Here is a 17690-nt window from a genome sequence, read left to right on the forward strand (position 1 = left end):
AAACCGACATCCTGGACCGAACATGGCGCTTATCGAGAAGTACAATGAACGTGAACTCTCCATGAATCCAGAACTCCCCATGATACCTTGAGGCCAGTCTCGGCAGCGATGCTGATGCTGTTCCCTGGGGCTTGCACACCACTTCAGATCCACACATGCATTAAGCAGCAGGCAATCAAACGACGCCCCAAATGACAGGCTTATCCGGGACTGATGGAACCCGATTAGCACTGACGTGACGCCCTCGCTATCTATCTACCTAGATGGTGGATTAGATAGCGAGTTGGATCAACCGACCGGACATCGGCTGAGCGTCAGGGCTCATGCTGCTATATCGTCTCCGGGCCAGGTGCAGCTCCCTTCCTGCGCCGCTTTCGGCGACTGGGCGCCGGCAGTCGCGGTCCTCCCCCACGTAACGTAAGCGGCTGTTGCCACGGCCCCGGCGGTCGCGGGATGGAGAAGAGAACGGGGCCGGGCCGGCGAGCGAGCCGAGCGGCGACTTGGTGGGTGGTCTTGACAGGGATGGGACGCGCAACGCCATGAATCCGCTCGTGTGCCGTGTCGCTAGGCCTCGGCGCTACTATAGTATGCTCCGGTGGCCGCTGTGGGCATGGGTTTCTACGAATAGTGCAAGATACATTGATGCATGCAGCATCGTTGTTGCGTGTACTGCTAGTTCGGTAGGGTATGGCGACCCTCGCCGTGGCTGCGGCTAACCAGGTTTTTGCTACGCAGGAAGAAAGAAGAGACTTTTGTGTCTTTCTTCTTCTTGTAAAAACAGGCGATCGTTCGTCTCATGAGTCATGTCCTCGATGGACGCCGCCCTGTTCCACGGCGGCAAGCACCACGCCACGCCTGGTTCGCAGCCGCAGCGCATGCGCTTTCCAACAGACGATCGTACAACGCATAGTCTACCTGATGGATGCACATACATGATGACTTTGAGTGTTTCCCCCGTCACTTAATCAACTTGCCCTACAGACTACAGTGAAGAATGATTTGGAGGCTGCCGCTGGGAGAATTCGCCCTATAGTGAGTCGTATTACAATTCACTGGCCGTCGTTTTACAACGTCGTGACTGGGAAAACCCTGGCGTTACCCAACTTAATCGCCTTGCAGCACATCCCCCTTTCGCCAACTGATTATACCTACAAGATGATCGACTGGGTCACGTGGTTTTAACAAAAATGGACAAGACTGCCCTTTCAATTGAAGAGGTATCGTTTACATTCGTAGCATTCCAACCTAAGAGTACTTGTAGGAAACCATAAATATGTGAACCGGTTTTTTATTCCAGCGTAGGCAACTAGTGACTATTTCGCCCAACACTCTCGACCCTCCTCCCCATCCGTTTACCAATGAAGTAATGAGCAGTATATAATTGCACACAAGATCTACCAGTCGAAATATTGGTCAGACACAACACAACTGCTTCAACATAAGACACAGGATGCGCCGAATCTCTTCTCGGCTCGGCATTGTCAAAATTGCATCTCTCACATTGAGCAAAGGTCCTATTGCTGAAGCTTCAGGACTGGAAAGGCGATAACGTCCCTTATGCTGGCAGAGTTTGTCAAAAGCATTACTAACCGGTCGATACCAAGGCCCTAAAAGTTGAAAGATTCCACACAAATTAGTACGTAGTTCACATGCATATAGTAATGATGATGAATAAATAGCTCAGTGAAAACTTGCTGACAGCCTATCGAAGGTAAAACACGAAGAAGAAGAAAACTGCACTTGCAGATAATTTAAGGATTATACCATTCCGGAAGCAGGTGGCATTCCATATTCCAGAGAAGTCAAGAAGTCTTCATCCAAGGAAACTTCATAGGAATACTCATCATCCCCCTTACTCTCGTCCGATTTCACATTCTTATCCATCGCAGCACGTTTAGCATTGTGCTGCTTTATTTGATTTTCAAAACGACTCCTCTGCAGCAGAAAATAAAGTGATTGTTACAGTCTAGCATACTTTGCCAAAGGATCTTTCATCAAGCCAATGTACAGTAAGATTTAGCTAAATCAAACATGTCTTATCATTCAGGGGTCAGGGACAGAACTGTAATTTCACCACCCTCCACATTTTCAGGTAAGGTGGGAGCTTTGGGAGGATGACTTAGAGCCCTGTTTGGGTACATGATGGTGCCTTTTGCAAGTTAACCAGCAATGTTGATTTGGCCTATGCCATCAAATTTGATAAACCTTCCTAGTAAGGCCAAAAATGATAATCATACTAGCATCATACTTACATGCCAACACATCAATTTCTCACTGCAAATCAAGTATTTCCAGAAGGACGGCTCTTTAGTTTCACTCAAGGTCATTAGAACTGAAATTTTCTAATACCGAGCTCCCTTTTACATTATTACTCGTAGTTCCCATAGCACAGTGAATATTTCTGAAATCTGTCTAGTGAAAATGGTACAAATAAATTACTGTGTTTACACATATAATCAGCTAATCACCACGGACCAAAACTTGACATATTTCTAGCATAGTTTGTCATGCGCGCTAAGCGTTGTTTATGCTAATGTGAAGTGCAGCTTTACATGGAAAATGTGATAATGGCACTCTGACATGCATTAAGAAAGCAAACAAATTCGCACCTGATCAATTGGGTCTGTGAGCTCAGAAAATGCATTTCCAATTTCACGGCCACATACAAAAAGTTCAAATCGTTCAGTAAGACCAGCATACCTACGATAAGAGAGAAGAGCTGTTATGATCATTTCAGTTGCTAGCAACCGAAACCTGAATCCTGTCCAAATCATCAAATTACACAATATGAACAGTTCATATAGAAAGGTCATTTGTGTCCAGCATAGTGTATTGCAGTTGTAACTTGAAGGGATATGCTCGAACAAAACTGTACGCAGTCCCTCTGTGTCAGTGTTGATCTCCAGTTTGATAGTTCTTTATGCAGAGACTACTGGCACTCTCAATTCCTGATTGGCACAAACCAGAGCATTCCTAACCGGCTGAATCAGAGCATTCCTAACTGGCTGGATCAGTGAAAAGTGGTATGTGGTGATACCTTAAGGAAATGGCCCTTATTTGCCACTATCCTATTAAATTGTTCTCTGTTGCCTCTGATATTTTCCAAATATTATTGTTACTTTGAAATTAAGTTGTGGTTCTTTTGGAAACTCAGTTGATCTGTAACATTGTAGCAATGATTTTGGACAAAGCTGTACTTCGACTATACTTGATTCGTAATGGTATTTGTCCCTGTCGGTCATTTGCATTACAAAAGGAGAACTTTCAGTGGATAATATTAAGTCGATAATAAAACAGGGAGACATATTACACTATATCACTAATAAAGCAAATGAGTACTTGTAGCAATAATTTTGGAACACATAGCTTTTCCAAATTAACAGAATTACCTCCGATGTGGTTTCGCTAATGGTGATATCTCAACTGGGTAGTCAAGAACAAATGTTGGTTGAACAAGAGTTGATTCAACAACAGTCTCAAAGACCTGGCATATGATATAGAATTGTATAATCAACTCTCAGCTCAATCAAACAACTTTAAAGTTTAAACACTAATGAAATTATCACATCATATACTATGCATTGAAAATTCTGCAGTTTCGAAGGGATATGTGTTCTACTCAAATTGCAACTGAACATGCACTTACAGTTACTGCATGTTCCTGTTGAAGTATATGTGGATTTTCAAATCCCTTAACCTGTATTAGTTAAGTTCTTATGCATAAACTAACAGAAGTATATTTTATTAGTTGTAAACTTCCTAGGATGACATTTTTATTCAATTATCTGTAGAAAGTACATCCTTAAAAGAAAGATTGGTTCAAGAATATAGGAAACAAAGACATACAGCTAACAGAAAGTTCAGTACTACCTCTACCAAAATCTAATTTGAACTGCAAAAACGTCTTATATTTTGATAAGGAGGGAGTAGTTCACTTCACTTGAGAGTAATTTGGTTTGCACAATTATAGCAGATTTCAAAAACGGTGTTTGTATTGGTGTGCTGCTGGCTTGCAGTAAGGAATATACACCAATGAAAATCGAATCTATAAGCATCTTGCTTGTTGCAAAATATAGCATACAGCTTTGTTCGGTTCCAACTAGAGTGTAAAGAAGCTGGGCCAGAGCCTCACACCGGTGAACATGGCAACAGTCAATGACAGAATGATAGTGCATTCCTGCAAACTCTGCACTCCCAAACTAATATCTAACTTTCTTTTTGTAGGCTTACAATCTGATCCGACTCTGAATGCTTGTTCTGAACCAAACCCTGGAGTTGAGGTTTGACTAAAAGGGTTCTCAAAATGCCGTCTAAAATGAACTTGAACCCAGATTAAGAAGCCAAAACAGAAATTCTTCATAAAGTTCTAATGCATCAGCATAGTAAATTTTGAAACAGTTGTAGGAAACAGAATTTGAGAAATACCTCGTTGAGAACATGTCCAACAGATGAACAAGCTTGCAATGAAGTATTCTCACTGCTCTCTGTTTTGAACCCCAGCAGCCCTTTTGCAGCATTCTTAGCAGATTCAACATCTCCAAAGCTATTGAAGTCTACTCCTGTTGCTTCTTCGACAAGACGATGCATGGTTTCCCTTCTCCATGGTCTTTCCAGAGAGATTTCAGTTCCCTGCTTGATAGTAAATACGGCAGTTCATGGAGTGAAAGGAATACAGAGATAAGTACATATGTGTGGTTTAAGTATTTGCGTTGAGTGTGCATGTGTCCAGTGCTAATCTGCATAGGGTAATCCAGGTCAGGCAAAGTAGAGCATCATTGATGGCAAGAATAACTGCCAATGAGTTCCACTCAGATAGAAACGACAACAAAAAACGAGGTTTAGTAAAGCAGTGATATGAGCAACAAATGATGACATGATTTTGATGTGATACTTGTCTTGACAATCCAAATTCACTCACATAATGCAGCACAACATATGCTCATACTTTAGATAGACTTGAAACACATTACCTGGTAATCAATCTTAAGCTTTCCAGTCGTAGCCATAGCACATCGAGTTACGATTTCTTCGGCCAAATTCATCATGCTTTCATAGTCTGAATATGCTTCATACATCTAGCTTCCAAATATAAGGGAGCAAGTGAGACCTTATTTAAAGTAGCACATTCTGGAAGCAAAAAGGGAGGAAGAGAAAAGGGCGTGGAAAATGGAAAGGTAGAGATAGAGCAATTAAGCTACAAGATAGCTCGCGCTCCCCAAAAAAGGAGAGCTAAACAACAGAACGGAAAAAAAAATATGAGAGAAAAGGATCATTTACTTCAATGGTGGTAAATTCAGGATTATGACGAGTAGAGATGCCTTCATTTCGGAATATTCTCCCAATCTCATAAACTTTCTCGAGCCCTCCAACCTGCATTTGCCAATAGTACTCATAAACTGGTAAGTAAATAGAAGTTTGGCGCTGGGGCATGGCCTTTTGAAATTGTAAGAACACATGTTAGTTCCCCCCATAGGGAATGTTCCAACAGGGGAGAATATCTGGTGCTCCGGGAGCACCTATGCTCACGTGCTCCGTGCGACCTCAGCCGTTGGATCTCGATCCAGCGGACATCTCGGGAGCCCCTGGACCTGCACGTCATTTAGTGACTTCTTGAGGGGCTTCTTGCAAAAAATTTGGAGCACCTCACATGTCCGCTGTATCAAAGATCCAACGGCCGAGCTCGCAAGGGAGCACCTGATTTTAGGTGCATACATTTTTTTTAACTCCTTCAAAGACTTAGAAACAGATGAATGAAAATGTAAACACCAGTTGCATGGTGCAAAGTGCCAAACTAGAAATGTACTCCAAAAGTAACGCTCCAAGACAATTGTAGCTTAACATATAAATTTTTCTTCAACTTACATCTCGTGACTATTCCACGAACATATTGAGACAAATTCAATTTAACCAAGTCAAGAAATATGCACATAAACAATCTAGAAAAGAAACTTACAAGCTTGTTGGTAAACAATTACAGTATATTACTAATTTAACACGTTAAACTAGATCAGGTTGATCTAACAAGCATATAGAGGCAGCTTGCAGTAGTAAATTTACTCATTAAAATGGAAGGAATTGTATCGCAGGAAAGGACACTACTATAGACTAGTTTAAGGAAAAGCCAAACTTCCAAAAGGTAGAGGGAAAAAACGGCATTGTGATCTCACCAGCATTCTTTTCAAATGCAGCTCCGTTGCAATCCTCAAGTAAAGATCCCTTTGGAGGGAGTTATGGTGAGTTATAAAAGGTCTTGCTTCAGCGCCACCTGCTTCTCCCTATATTTTCCCGTTTCAAGAAAAAAAAAGGTCAGAGAAGACTCTAAAAGTGAACATAGGCAAAAAAAAAGTTACAAAAGAACAAGATCATTTCTTAGTGCTATTATACTAGATTGTGCCCCCATTTGGCTTAGCTATATGCTGATATCATTAATGCGTTATTAAAACCACAGCCGGAGGAGCCGGTAGGGCGAGGTCAGGTGTCCGCCCTACCTTGATTTGGCACAGAAATTTTTATATTAGTATACACTGCATTGATGCGTACGCATACATCCAGACTCCAGTCGCATACATCCCTGGATGGCAGAGAAGAAAAGAAAGAAAAGGGAGGGCATGAGGTACAGCCCAGCACAGCCCGGAAAACAAAGGCCCAATCACGGAAGCATCTACCGACCCACACACGGGAAGCGAACGTCCTCTACACACACGCACCAGGCGCTCCAAACCTCCAACACGCCGCCGGCACTTCCCTGATTGGCTGCTCCCATGGCGCCGGCGGCTACCGTTCCGGACTCCCCACAACTCCCCTGATCTCGAGCCCGCCATCTTTCGTGAGTGCAGCGAGGGAACGTCCCGGCCGCCGTTTACCGACGCGTGGCCACGGCGTTCCCTGCCTGGCTGCCCTAGTGCATGCAGTCCTAGTGTAGTGTATGTATCTTCTATACCTAAATAGCTAGCCCCCACTAACTATTTCTCTCAACATGCAAGCATGCCACATCATCTCACAACATGCATGAGAAAAGGCCCACCCCCACTACCATATGTCTCTCAACATGCAAGCATGCAACTTCATCATGAAACATGCATGGAAAAAGACCCATCTCAATATGCAAAAATACATGAGAATTTTCATTCTATTATGCTATCTATTTAATAAACATTTTACAACTATATAGTAATGAAACATAATAAATTATATGTATTTTCATTTTAGCTTTTTATAGTATTACTTCAAATATTCATGCTTCATACAACAAATCACATTGAAATATGTTGCAAATATTCCCGCAACAACGTGCGGAGTATCATCTAGTTTCTATGTCCTATAGAACTTAATTGAAACATCTTTATATCAAATTCATTTCATGTTAGTTTGTTAAGCATTGAACTTAAATTATTAAAAAAAATTAAGCTTTATTTTGTATGTGGTATTTTTTAGGAATGTTATTAAGTATTTCTCGAGTAGTTATAAGTACACCCTCCAATCCATATTAAAGCAGCAACAATTAATATGGATTGAAGAGAGTAGCAAAGTTATTTCATGTCGTTGACTTTTTTTGGGCCAGGCTTTGCTTCATTCCCTCCTTTGATGATACCAGCAGACATTTTGTGCGGCGAATCCAGGAGTCTAAGGTCAAGGAGGCTTTAAAAAGGATGAAAGGAGGCAAGGTGATGGACCCTGATTGTATCCCCATTGAGGTGTGGAAAGGCCTCGGGGACATGGCGATAGTATGGCTAACCAAGCTTTTCAACCTCATTTCTCGGGCAAACAAGATGCCAGAAGAATGGAGACGGAGTATATTAGTACCAATCTTCAAGAACAAGGGGGGTGTTCAGAGTTGTACTAATGACTGTGGAATTTAATGAGCCATACAATGAAGCTATGGGAGAGAGTCATTGAGCACCGCTTAAGAAGAATGACAAGCGTGACCAAAAATCAGTTTGGTTTCATGCCTAGGAGGTCGAAGCCATTTTATTGGTACGACAACTTATGGAGAGATACAGGGAGCAAAAAAGGACCTGCATATGGTGTTCATTGACTTGGAGAAGTCCTATGATAAGATACCACGGAATGTCATGTGGTGAACCTTGGAGAAACACAAAGTCCCAGCAAAGTACATTAGTCTCATCAAGGACATGTACGATAATGTTGTGACAAGTGTTCGAACAAGTGATGTCGACACTGATGACTTCCCGATTAAGATGGGACTGCATCAAGGGTCAGCTTTGAGCCCTTATCTTTTTGCTTTGGTGATGGATGAGATCACAAGGGATATACAATGAGATATCCCATGGTGGATGCTCTTTGCGGATGATGTGGTGCTAGTTGACGATAGTCGGACGGGGTCAATAGGAAGTTAGAGTTATGGAGACAAACCTTGGAATCGGAAGATTTCAGGCTTAGTAGAACTAAAACCGAGTACATGAGGTGCGGTTTCAGTACTACTAGTTGCGAGGAGGAGGTTAGTCTTGATGGGAAGGTGGTGCCTCAGAAGGACACCTTTCGATATTTGGGGTCAATGCTGCAGAAGGATGGGAGTATTGATGAAGATGTGAACCATCGAATGCCGGATGGATGAAGTGGCGCCAAGCTTCTGGCATTCTCTGTGACGAGAGGGTCACAAAAGCTAGAAGGCAAGTTCTATAGGACGGCGGTTCGACCCGCAATGTTGTATGGCGCTGAGTGTTGGCCGACTAAAAGGCGACATGTTCAACAGTTAGGTGTGGCGGAGATGCGCATGTTGAGATGGACGTGTGGCCACACGAGGAAGGATCGAGTCCGGAATGATGATATACGAGATAGAGTTGGGGTAGCACCACTTGAAGAGAAGCTTGTCCAACATTGTCTGAGATGGTTTGGGCATATTCATCGCAGGCCTCCAGAAGCTCCAGTGCATAGCGGACGGCTAAAGCATGCGGATAATGTCAAGAGAGGTCAGGGTAGACTGAATTTGACATGGGAGGAGTCCGTAAAGAGAGATCTGAAGGATTGGAGTATCGCCAAAGAACTAGCCATGGACAGGGGTGCATGGAAGCTTGCTATCCATGTGCCAGAACCATGAGTTGGTCGCGAGATCTTATGGGTTTCACCTCTAGCCTACCCCAACTTGTTTGGGACTTTTGTTGTTGTTGTTGTTGTTGTTGTTGTTGTTGTTGTTGTTGTTGTTGTTGTTGTTGTTGCTGCTTTGCTTCATTCCTTACTCCGCCACACGCACCACGTTAGCAACCGTTCAACCCTAGCGCTAGTATCCATTGCAGGTGCAGTGGTTTCTTGGGCCGGGCTTTGCTTCACTCCTAACTCCGCCACGCACACCATGTTAGTGACCGGCCAACCATAGCGCTAGTATCCATTGCAGGTGGCAATGGTCGGGCGAACAACGGGAGCAGCGAAGGCTAGATAGGGCTCAGTCGTGGACATAGACGTGTTTGCATAGGACGAAGGTGAGCAACAACGGCGTGGTTGTGTTCCTGGCGGCTACTGTCGGGTGGCATGATGTCACGGTGGTTGTTGGTGCAAGGTTCGCCCCACCTCAAAAAAAAAATCATTCTCCGCCACTGATTAAAACAACATATTGGACATTACATAAACTATATGTTTTGTGGGCTTTTGACTTTACACCGTTTCTACTGCCTCTGGGTCACAATGTAGGTCGTTCTTTATCAGTCTCCAAGGTGACACTTCGACCATCAATCATAAATATGTTGCTTCGAATAAACTAAATACGCATTATGAAATTAAATTTCTGATACCAATTACTGGAAAGCAACAATAATCTAGATAGGATCAAGCAGAGATTATCCTGACAAGCTGATCGGGATCCAATATCCAGATGCTTGAAGCTAGTTGTCCTTGTACAGACAAGTGTATATGCACTTCCAGTCCAACAAACCCAGAGAATTAATCTACGGTAGCCTTGTTAGGTAAGGTTATTGCTTTGGTATCTTAGCCCCAACACAACTAGTAAGACCTTGCCTGCTGCCAGCTTCACTCGCTCAAAAGTGGGATGGCTCTCTTATCATGTGTTATACTGCTTTTATTGTCAATCTAAGATCAAAAAGGTGTCAGAGAAGAATTCTCTCATTCCCAATCCGTGTTACATGTTTTTGTCATGTACAACAGTAAGTTGTAAGTATGCATGCCTGAGATGAAGTTAGAGGGGTGTTACGCGTCTTCTTGCTCAAATGTAGGCCTGAGCATGGGCACTGCAGCCCAACGGGCCCAGCCCAAAAGCCCGCCGCAGGGCCTGGATCCACGTTTTCCGTGAAGCAGGGCTCTTAAGCCCAAAATACTTAAAATGTAGTCTTTTATTAAACACACTGTGACGATACTGTTTATCCAAAAATGATTAAACCAATACTAAATTTTAATTGAAAATGCTACTGTTTACATGTTACATGCTAGGCTCAGGCTTGTCGTTTTGAGTTTGGGCGCAAAGCCTGGCCCAACCCGGAGTATTATCCCAAAGCCTGTAGCTCTAGGATCTGTACAGTAATTTTTGCTTCTTTTTCTTTTTCACTTGCTGGCTTTGTAAGAATACCACCATCTTTGGTGTTTTCTTCTAATAAAATGACAAACACTAACAAGCCTGTTAGAGAAAAAATATGTTGAGTAGAACAAATTTTAAGTATTGAGCACGGAGAAGTTTCGTCTTATCTGTATGTACTGTAAAATAGATATAAAACAAAATTAGCCCTTTTAGAAAAGAATTTGTTTGAAATAGAATTATTAGAAGCGTAACATATTAACATGCAAGGTTGGCAAAATAGTTTTGTGCAACAGCATGACTACCACCAAGTAAACTAAACTATGAGTTATACATATGGTAATCCTAGACACAAGGTTAACAAGATAAAAGATTAAAGATTCAACATCTAGATTCAAGTTTAAGAAAACAGACTAGATATGCAGTTGAACTGTAAAAAAACAAACCAGGGACTTCATCAGCTCTGTTTGTTTAAACCGACAAAGAATACTTGGCTAGTTGGTTACACAGGCTACACCTACTTTCTATATAAGAATAAGCAGCAACTTAAATTTAACATATATGACCTCATCAATGCCCTCTTATCAAGCTAGAAATCAGAAATTACATCACTGATTAATCCTGCAGAGTGATAATTTAAAGAATATACAGAAACCAAACCTGTAGAACTGGCGTTTCAACTTCAATGAACCCAAATGATTCCATTGTCTTGCGGATTTCAGAAACAACCTATGAGAAATGAAAATAGCTAAGATAACAATAGAAGGTAACTTTCACAAATGATGCATGCCACTGCCAGTCCGTCATATTCATCAAACTGGGTACTTTTGGATGAACTGAGGATGTGATCTCATCTTACTATCCAACATAGTACAAATGACAGGACTCTGTTTGGTGTTCCACAATCTACCTCTGTTTCCCCAAGGAAAATATGTTTCTATGTACAACAGTATTCAGTACCTTTGCTCTTGTTCGAAACACATCAGCAACCTCAGGATTTGCAATCATGTCAATGTACCTGACATATGAATTTTGGAATATATGAATAATAGTTGTCATAGCTCATAGATACTGAAACAAAAATTGTAAAGACATAACAAGGTAAGTAAATCACATTTAATCAAATAAAAGTGACATGAATCTAGAAGGCTAGGATCCAGTTTTCAGTTTAAACAGCATGCATTATTGCAGCAGGGGGCAGACAAATGTAAGTAATAGATTAGCAAAAAGGACCATTGAACCATTTATGCCATGTAATAGGATGTGATCGATAGTGAGTATCTGTAAATTGTAATATACTAAAAATGACTGATATAATTCATGTATATCATTGGAGAACATTTGTCACATTAATGTTTCACCAGATACTAGTGTGCTAAGTGCTAACAGAAGCATGAATGTGAATGTCATGAATTCCCCAAATAGAAATACATATGAAGCAAAACAAAAGATGCCTAACATCTGTCAAACCAAAGAAAATACATTAAGACCCAGCCCCATTGATAGCTGCCAAATGGTTTGTATGAAGATGCCACATAGCACAGTATTAAATGTGTATTCAGGAACAAAAGGACATAATATTAAGCAAAAGAAAAGCTAACCTTTGGCGATACCGCTTGTCCACATCTGTCAAGCCATGATACTTATCTGGTAGCGGGAGTAAGGATTTTGTAAGGATTTCGAAAAAGCTGACATAAACAGATAGTTCCCCTGCAGTGAAATCCATCATGTCAAATACAAGTGCAGGTTAATATAAGAACTATAGTGAATATTGAGCTATCGAAATGCATGCTAGATTACTAGCACATCAAAAAACTATATGAAATTGTAATGTGTATATAAAGTGGCATGAACTGAACTCGTTTACCCCAGGTAATAATATTGAGCTGCCATAATATATATAAACTTTAAGAACTGCGCATCCTTCAGTTGGCTAGAGGCACGAGTGCGCGTGCTCAGTCCACTCAGGTTCGAGGCTTGGCCTCCACGGGGTGTGCTCATGGTAGTTTCTTCTAGTTAAAAATGCAACAGGTGATAGTGCCTGTTAGTCGACTTTTTTTATGTACATAAACTTTAGACATTCACAAGGATTTTGTGCTGCTCGAATGTTATAACCAGACCTACCAACACATGTCCTTGGTAACTTTGCAGCATTCTGCTATGTACCTCATTTTTGCCTTTCTGAACATCCCTCAGCCAATTTTGTTGTATTTTCCGGAATAGCGAAGTGGGTTGGTTATTTGGTTTGCTTAGTTTAAATTTAAATAGAGAAAAATCAGATGGTTATCTGAATAAAAACAAGTCACCTTTATTTGCATAAAGATGACTTTTAAACAGGAAAAAAAAGGCACTTAATAGTGAAACAACCTAACATGCTAAGTTGAGATTTCAACTTTTTTCTGATGGAAAAATTTAAGAACTATGTGACGAGGTGACTCTACAATTTTAGTTGCCGTGTGTGGAGTTATTTGCAAATTGACTGATCTGGAGGTAGCAAAATGCACCAGATTGCTTGGGCGGCAAGGGAGGGATTTGGGGGGCCTTTCTTCTCTGAGATCGTGTTTCTAGCTTGCTGCCACATTTGGCTTCAGCGTAATGGCAAGGTTTTTATTTCTGCAAGCCCTCTTTTACAGAATGGCGCTGCAACTTTGTTCATAGTATCTCTCTGCTAGCTCATAGGGTTAAGATCAAGCATAGAGATAGGTTGATACACTGGACCTCTTCCTACCACCCTAGGTTGGCTTCTTTGCATATTCTGACCCTTTAACTCTTGCAGATATTTTCTCTTAATATATTGGAATTGTGGGATTTTTCCTCACAGTACGCGATAAAAAAAAACAGATAGATACATAAAAATCAATCTTATGCTGCAAACTGAAGTCAAATGATGAACAGTGAACTCATCAGTGCTGCCACTAAGAAGTTTAATGCATTGGTCATAGACCGAGTTTACTGAGATTTGTTCATATGTGAGGCTTACAGTTCACTTTGACACCTACAGAGAACAGGGGGAAAAAACTTTGCCATATAACAGTTGAGTGCAATGTTAGGTTTGGAAAAATGCATGGAGCCTATTCCTGGACGTGAATTTTCTGTGCAAGTTTAGGCTTGGTAATGTGCAACTCGGTCGACTGAGAATTAACTCATTCTCAGTCAACTGACAAATAGAAAATCCCAAATATAATAGACAGTATTCACACATCAGTATAAGGATTATTAATACTAAACCTTTTTCTGTCTTCTTTATGGACCCACTTGCACCTAAGATATCGCCAACATCAATAAATGCCTTCAGTTGCTCAAACTGCTCCTCCGTAAGGCTGTCTTTCTCACAGTAAAGCTAACAATTGCCAAAAGGGAAGTTTTAAAATGTATATCACACAAAATCTCTTCAACAATTAAATGAATAATTGCCAAAGTTTTAGTAGCTACTCCCTCTGTAAAGATTTATAAGAGCGTTTAGAACACTAGAATGGTGATCTAAACGCTCTTATATTTCTTTACGGAGGGAGTACTAGCCACAAGAAATACAAATAGCAAACTGCAGAACATGATCTAGCAGACTTCATCTGCATTGGGAAGAAGCCAAACTCCAATGGAAACAATAGTCACAACATACAATGTCACCTGATGGCCTTTTACTAATGGATCCCATACTGAGCCAACAAGAATATTAAAGATTGCTCAACAAATCCACACAGTACATGATTAAGAGTGTTTAGTGCAATCTTAGGCTTACCTACCAGGCAAGCTGACATTGACAAGTTAAGATCATACAAACAGAATTTGAATTGGATGGTGAAACAACTTTGCATCCATCATAAGCTGCATCAGAATGTGCTCATATTTTAATAAGAATCAGATGTGTAATCAATACAAATTTCTCACATCAAATACTGATTCATTTTTGTTTGAATCCAGGCATTCACATGCCTGATGCCTCACACATCTAGATAATATGCAAAAATGGAGCACAAAAACATTGACATATATTAAGAAGAGTAAATAATACGTGACACTAAGTTCAGAGCTTCTTGAGACAACTACTATTTGAAAGTAAACAAATCATTGTATTTGACCTCCACTTGGTTTGTTGCCAAACTATTGTACAGCTCACATTTCAGCGGCTCAGAAGCTGAATTTCCAGAGTTTTGACCAAACTTTGCTAACTCATAGGGCAACCAATTTTAATATTTGCAATGACATGTTTAGCCAGTTTCAACTACAAGCTCAGGCAGAAAACATATTGCTATTGGGAAATTATAAAGCAACAATCCTTGTCTGATTCACACAAGTAATTTGACTCGCAATAGATGGCAAATCATTTGAATAACGAACCTGAATAGTTCCGGAGTCGTCTCTTATGGTCATGAAAACAAGCTTTCCAAATGCTCTTCGGGCAACGATCCTACCAGCAATGGAAACCGACGCCTCGGTGCAGACTTCACCATTCTCGAGATGGGTGTACCTCTCCTGAAGCTCCTTGGTCGTGTGAGTCCTGTCCCACTTGTACGCGTACGGTTCGTAACCCTTCCCTCTTAGCTCCTCGACCTAGCAAGCCAAACAAGCTACTGATCTCGAGCAGATTCACGGCAGTATCGGCCACAGATTGTGGGGAGTAGAATGGCGCGCCCAACAGCGTTCAAGCAGAGGCGTGGCAAGTTGCGGCTGACGAAGAGCTGACCTTTTTTAAGCGAATGGCGCGGATAGAGTCGCGGTCGGAGGTGGAGGATGAGGAGGCGCTGCGGCGGCGCCGGTCCTGGGGCGGCTTCGTGGTGGCGGCAGCGGCCGGGGAGCAGCAGCGGATGTGGAAACGGTGGGCCCTACCGGCCGAGGCGGCGGCGGCGGCGGCGGCGCGGGAGGCCGCGAAGCCGAGGAGATTGGAGGAAGCCCTCCATACCCGCAGCGCCTCCATTAGCGCGTATCCGAGCAGGTGGATGCGTTCATTATCTTCGAATTTTGAGGTGTTTTGTTGGTTTTCCAAGAAGGCTATACGGCTCTGATTTCTCTAGCACCTCGTTTCCAGATTTTTTTTATTGGATTATAAATCTAAGTTTAGAATTTGAGTTTTTCCTTAAAGATTTTAATTCAAATATTTATGTTTTGATGTCGCGCAGAAATGCAAGTTACTCATTCTGTACAAATTCAAACTTCATGTTCACACTTAAAAATCCAGAATCAATTGAGATTTGTCCAACATTTTCTATGTATCAGGAAGCTGTTTTGAGCTTAACGGCAGACCACGTTGTATAAGTATGTCGTGGATGGACTTTCATAAAACTTCGATATTTCAAATTCAATCTCACACTATACTTTTCATGTGATTATTTGAAACTTTATGGGTATTGTCCATGTGTTGAGGGAAATGTTGATTATTGGCGGGTCAAATCATGGAACTAAGTCCCACATACTTATACAAATGACTTTTCACAAAAGAAATGATATTTTCACTTTGAACCAAGTCCTCACATTAGAAAAAAATTAACAAAAAGATTCAAAACTTTATGGGCGTTGCTCACGCGTCGAGGAGCGACATTTGGCTTACGAGCTGGTTAATTCGTGCAGGTGAGTCACATACTTGTACTGTTGTACACATGCTCTTTCACAAAACTTTGATATTTAAACTTTCAACAATTGTTTTATAAAATTAACTCAAACTTCCGTGGATGACTTAATGCATGGAGGCATAAATTTTGTGTAGTTTGGTGAGTCTATATATGTTCTTGTAAGTCTCATGAATTTATGGAACCCATGAATACATTTGATTCTTTCCCGATAGTAAAGAATTGATTTGGTCATATTCTAACTCGCTAGAATTGAGTTTGGAATTTATGACTCCTATTTTTATGACGATGAAATTCTCATGTGTAAGGGCATATTTATCCCTAAGGTGTTTTGGTGATTGATGACAATGCGTTTGCGAACTAATCGTGTGCCTTGAGTTTCCCAGACGTTTCATCGCTAGGCACAAGACGGTTTGGTGCCCCTCGAAGACTGTTGAAGACGACGTCTTTTCTACGTTTCTTTTTGATGGATTTGAGTCGTAGAAAAGCCGTACTATTAAGAGGGGGTCCGCGTCGAAAAGGTTTGGGTGGAATCTTCACGTACACGTTTCTTTCTAGTCCCCTCCTTTCCCCTGCACCTTGGAGCGTCCTCCGTTGTTATCTCTTCACTTTGTTCTGGCTGCTGTGGTGGCTTGCGGTAGTACTGCTCCCAGGTGAGCGGTAGTACCGTTGGCACCAGCGGTAGTACCGTGCTGTGGCGCGGTAGTACCGCAGGTGCCCACGGTAGTACCGCTCCTCTGGAGTCGCACTACCGTGGCCCCCAGGCCAAGTACCGTTCCCTTGCGGTAGTAGGGGCGGATGTAATTTTTTACATCCGCACTACCACGGCGGTAACCCTTCCACGGTAGTACCGTGCTCAGCTGCCAGGCGGTAGTACCGCCCCTCTGCGGTAGTACTGTGTCGGGTTTTTGCTTCTTCCGTTTTTCCGCGGAAGTAGGCACGGATGTATCCTTTTTCCGCGCTCTTCCCAGGCTAAGGGGTTCTTGCCTTGCGGTAGTACCGCAAGGGGGAGCGGTAGTACCGCGCCCACGGCAGTACCGTTCTCAGCACTTGTGCTACAGGTCTGCCCTAGCTGCCGCTAGTGCTGCGGTAGTACCGCGAGCCTGCACGGTAGTACCGCGGGGCCTTGCGGTAGTACCGCTAGTCAGCAAGCGGAAGTACCGCGTGGACCTGCGGTAGTACCGATGTCCTGGAGCGGTAGTACCGTCGGTTGCGGGCTGGGTGGTGGACAACGGTTGGATTGTTGCCCCCACTATAAAAGGGGGTCCCCTTCTTCCCCGTTGACTCATCTCTTCCAACCCTAAGCTCCATTGTTGCTCTAAGCTCCATTTTCGCCCGATCTCACTCCCTAGCCAATCAAACTTATTGATTTGCTCGGGAGTGGTTGAGAAGGCCCCGATCTACACTTCCACCAAGAGATATTTGATTCCCCCCATTAATCCCTTGCGGATCTTGTTACTCTTGGGTGTTTGAGCATCCTAGATGGTTGAGGTCACCGCGGAGCCATAGTCCATTGTGGTGAAGCTTCGTGGTGTCGTTGGGAGCCTCCAATTGAGTTGTGGAGATTGCCCCAACCTTGTTTGTAAAGGTTCGGTCGCCGCCTCCAAGGGCACCAATAGTGGAATCACGGTATCTCGCATTGTGTG

General features: G+C 42.4%; 1 protein-coding gene across 1 annotated transcript; it reads right to left on the bottom strand.

The window, feature by feature from the left end:
* Positions 1-1176: 1176 nt before the first annotated feature.
* On the bottom strand, positions 1177-15461 carry LOC125513879 (lysine--tRNA ligase, chloroplastic/mitochondrial). Its single transcript, XM_048679092.1, has 14 exons — positions 15165-15461; positions 14819-15031; positions 13709-13820; positions 12082-12190; positions 11441-11498; positions 11141-11209; positions 6168-6275; positions 5278-5370; positions 4971-5075; positions 4426-4629; positions 3390-3484; positions 2610-2700; positions 1765-1935; positions 1177-1607 (listed from the first exon to the last, which is right to left on the bottom strand). Exons 1-14 carry the CDS (start codon positions 15393-15395, stop codon positions 1515-1517), a joined length of 1752 nt encoding a protein of 583 aa, XP_048535049.1. The 5' UTR covers positions 15396-15461; the 3' UTR covers positions 1177-1514.
* Positions 15462-17690: the final 2229 nt, after the last annotated feature.

Source organism: Triticum urartu, chromosome 6 (genome assembly GCF_003073215.2).
Source record: "Triticum urartu cultivar G1812 chromosome 6, Tu2.1, whole genome shotgun sequence".
NCBI lineage: Eukaryota > Viridiplantae > Streptophyta > Magnoliopsida > Poales > Poaceae > Triticum > Triticum urartu.

Coding starts and splice junctions, on each gene's coding strand:
- LOC125513879 (XM_048679092.1), bottom strand. CDS start 15,395: ATGGAGGCGCTGCGGGTATGGAGGGCTTCCTCCAATCTCCTCGGCTTC. Junction 12,191..13,708: donor CATAAAGAAGACAGAAAAAG/GTTTAGTATTAA, acceptor ATTTCACTGCAG/GGGAACTATCTGTTTATGTC. Junction 2,701..3,389: donor TTAGCGAAACCACATCGGAG/GTAATTCTGTTA, acceptor CTCTTATCGTAG/GTATGCTGGTCTTACTGAAC.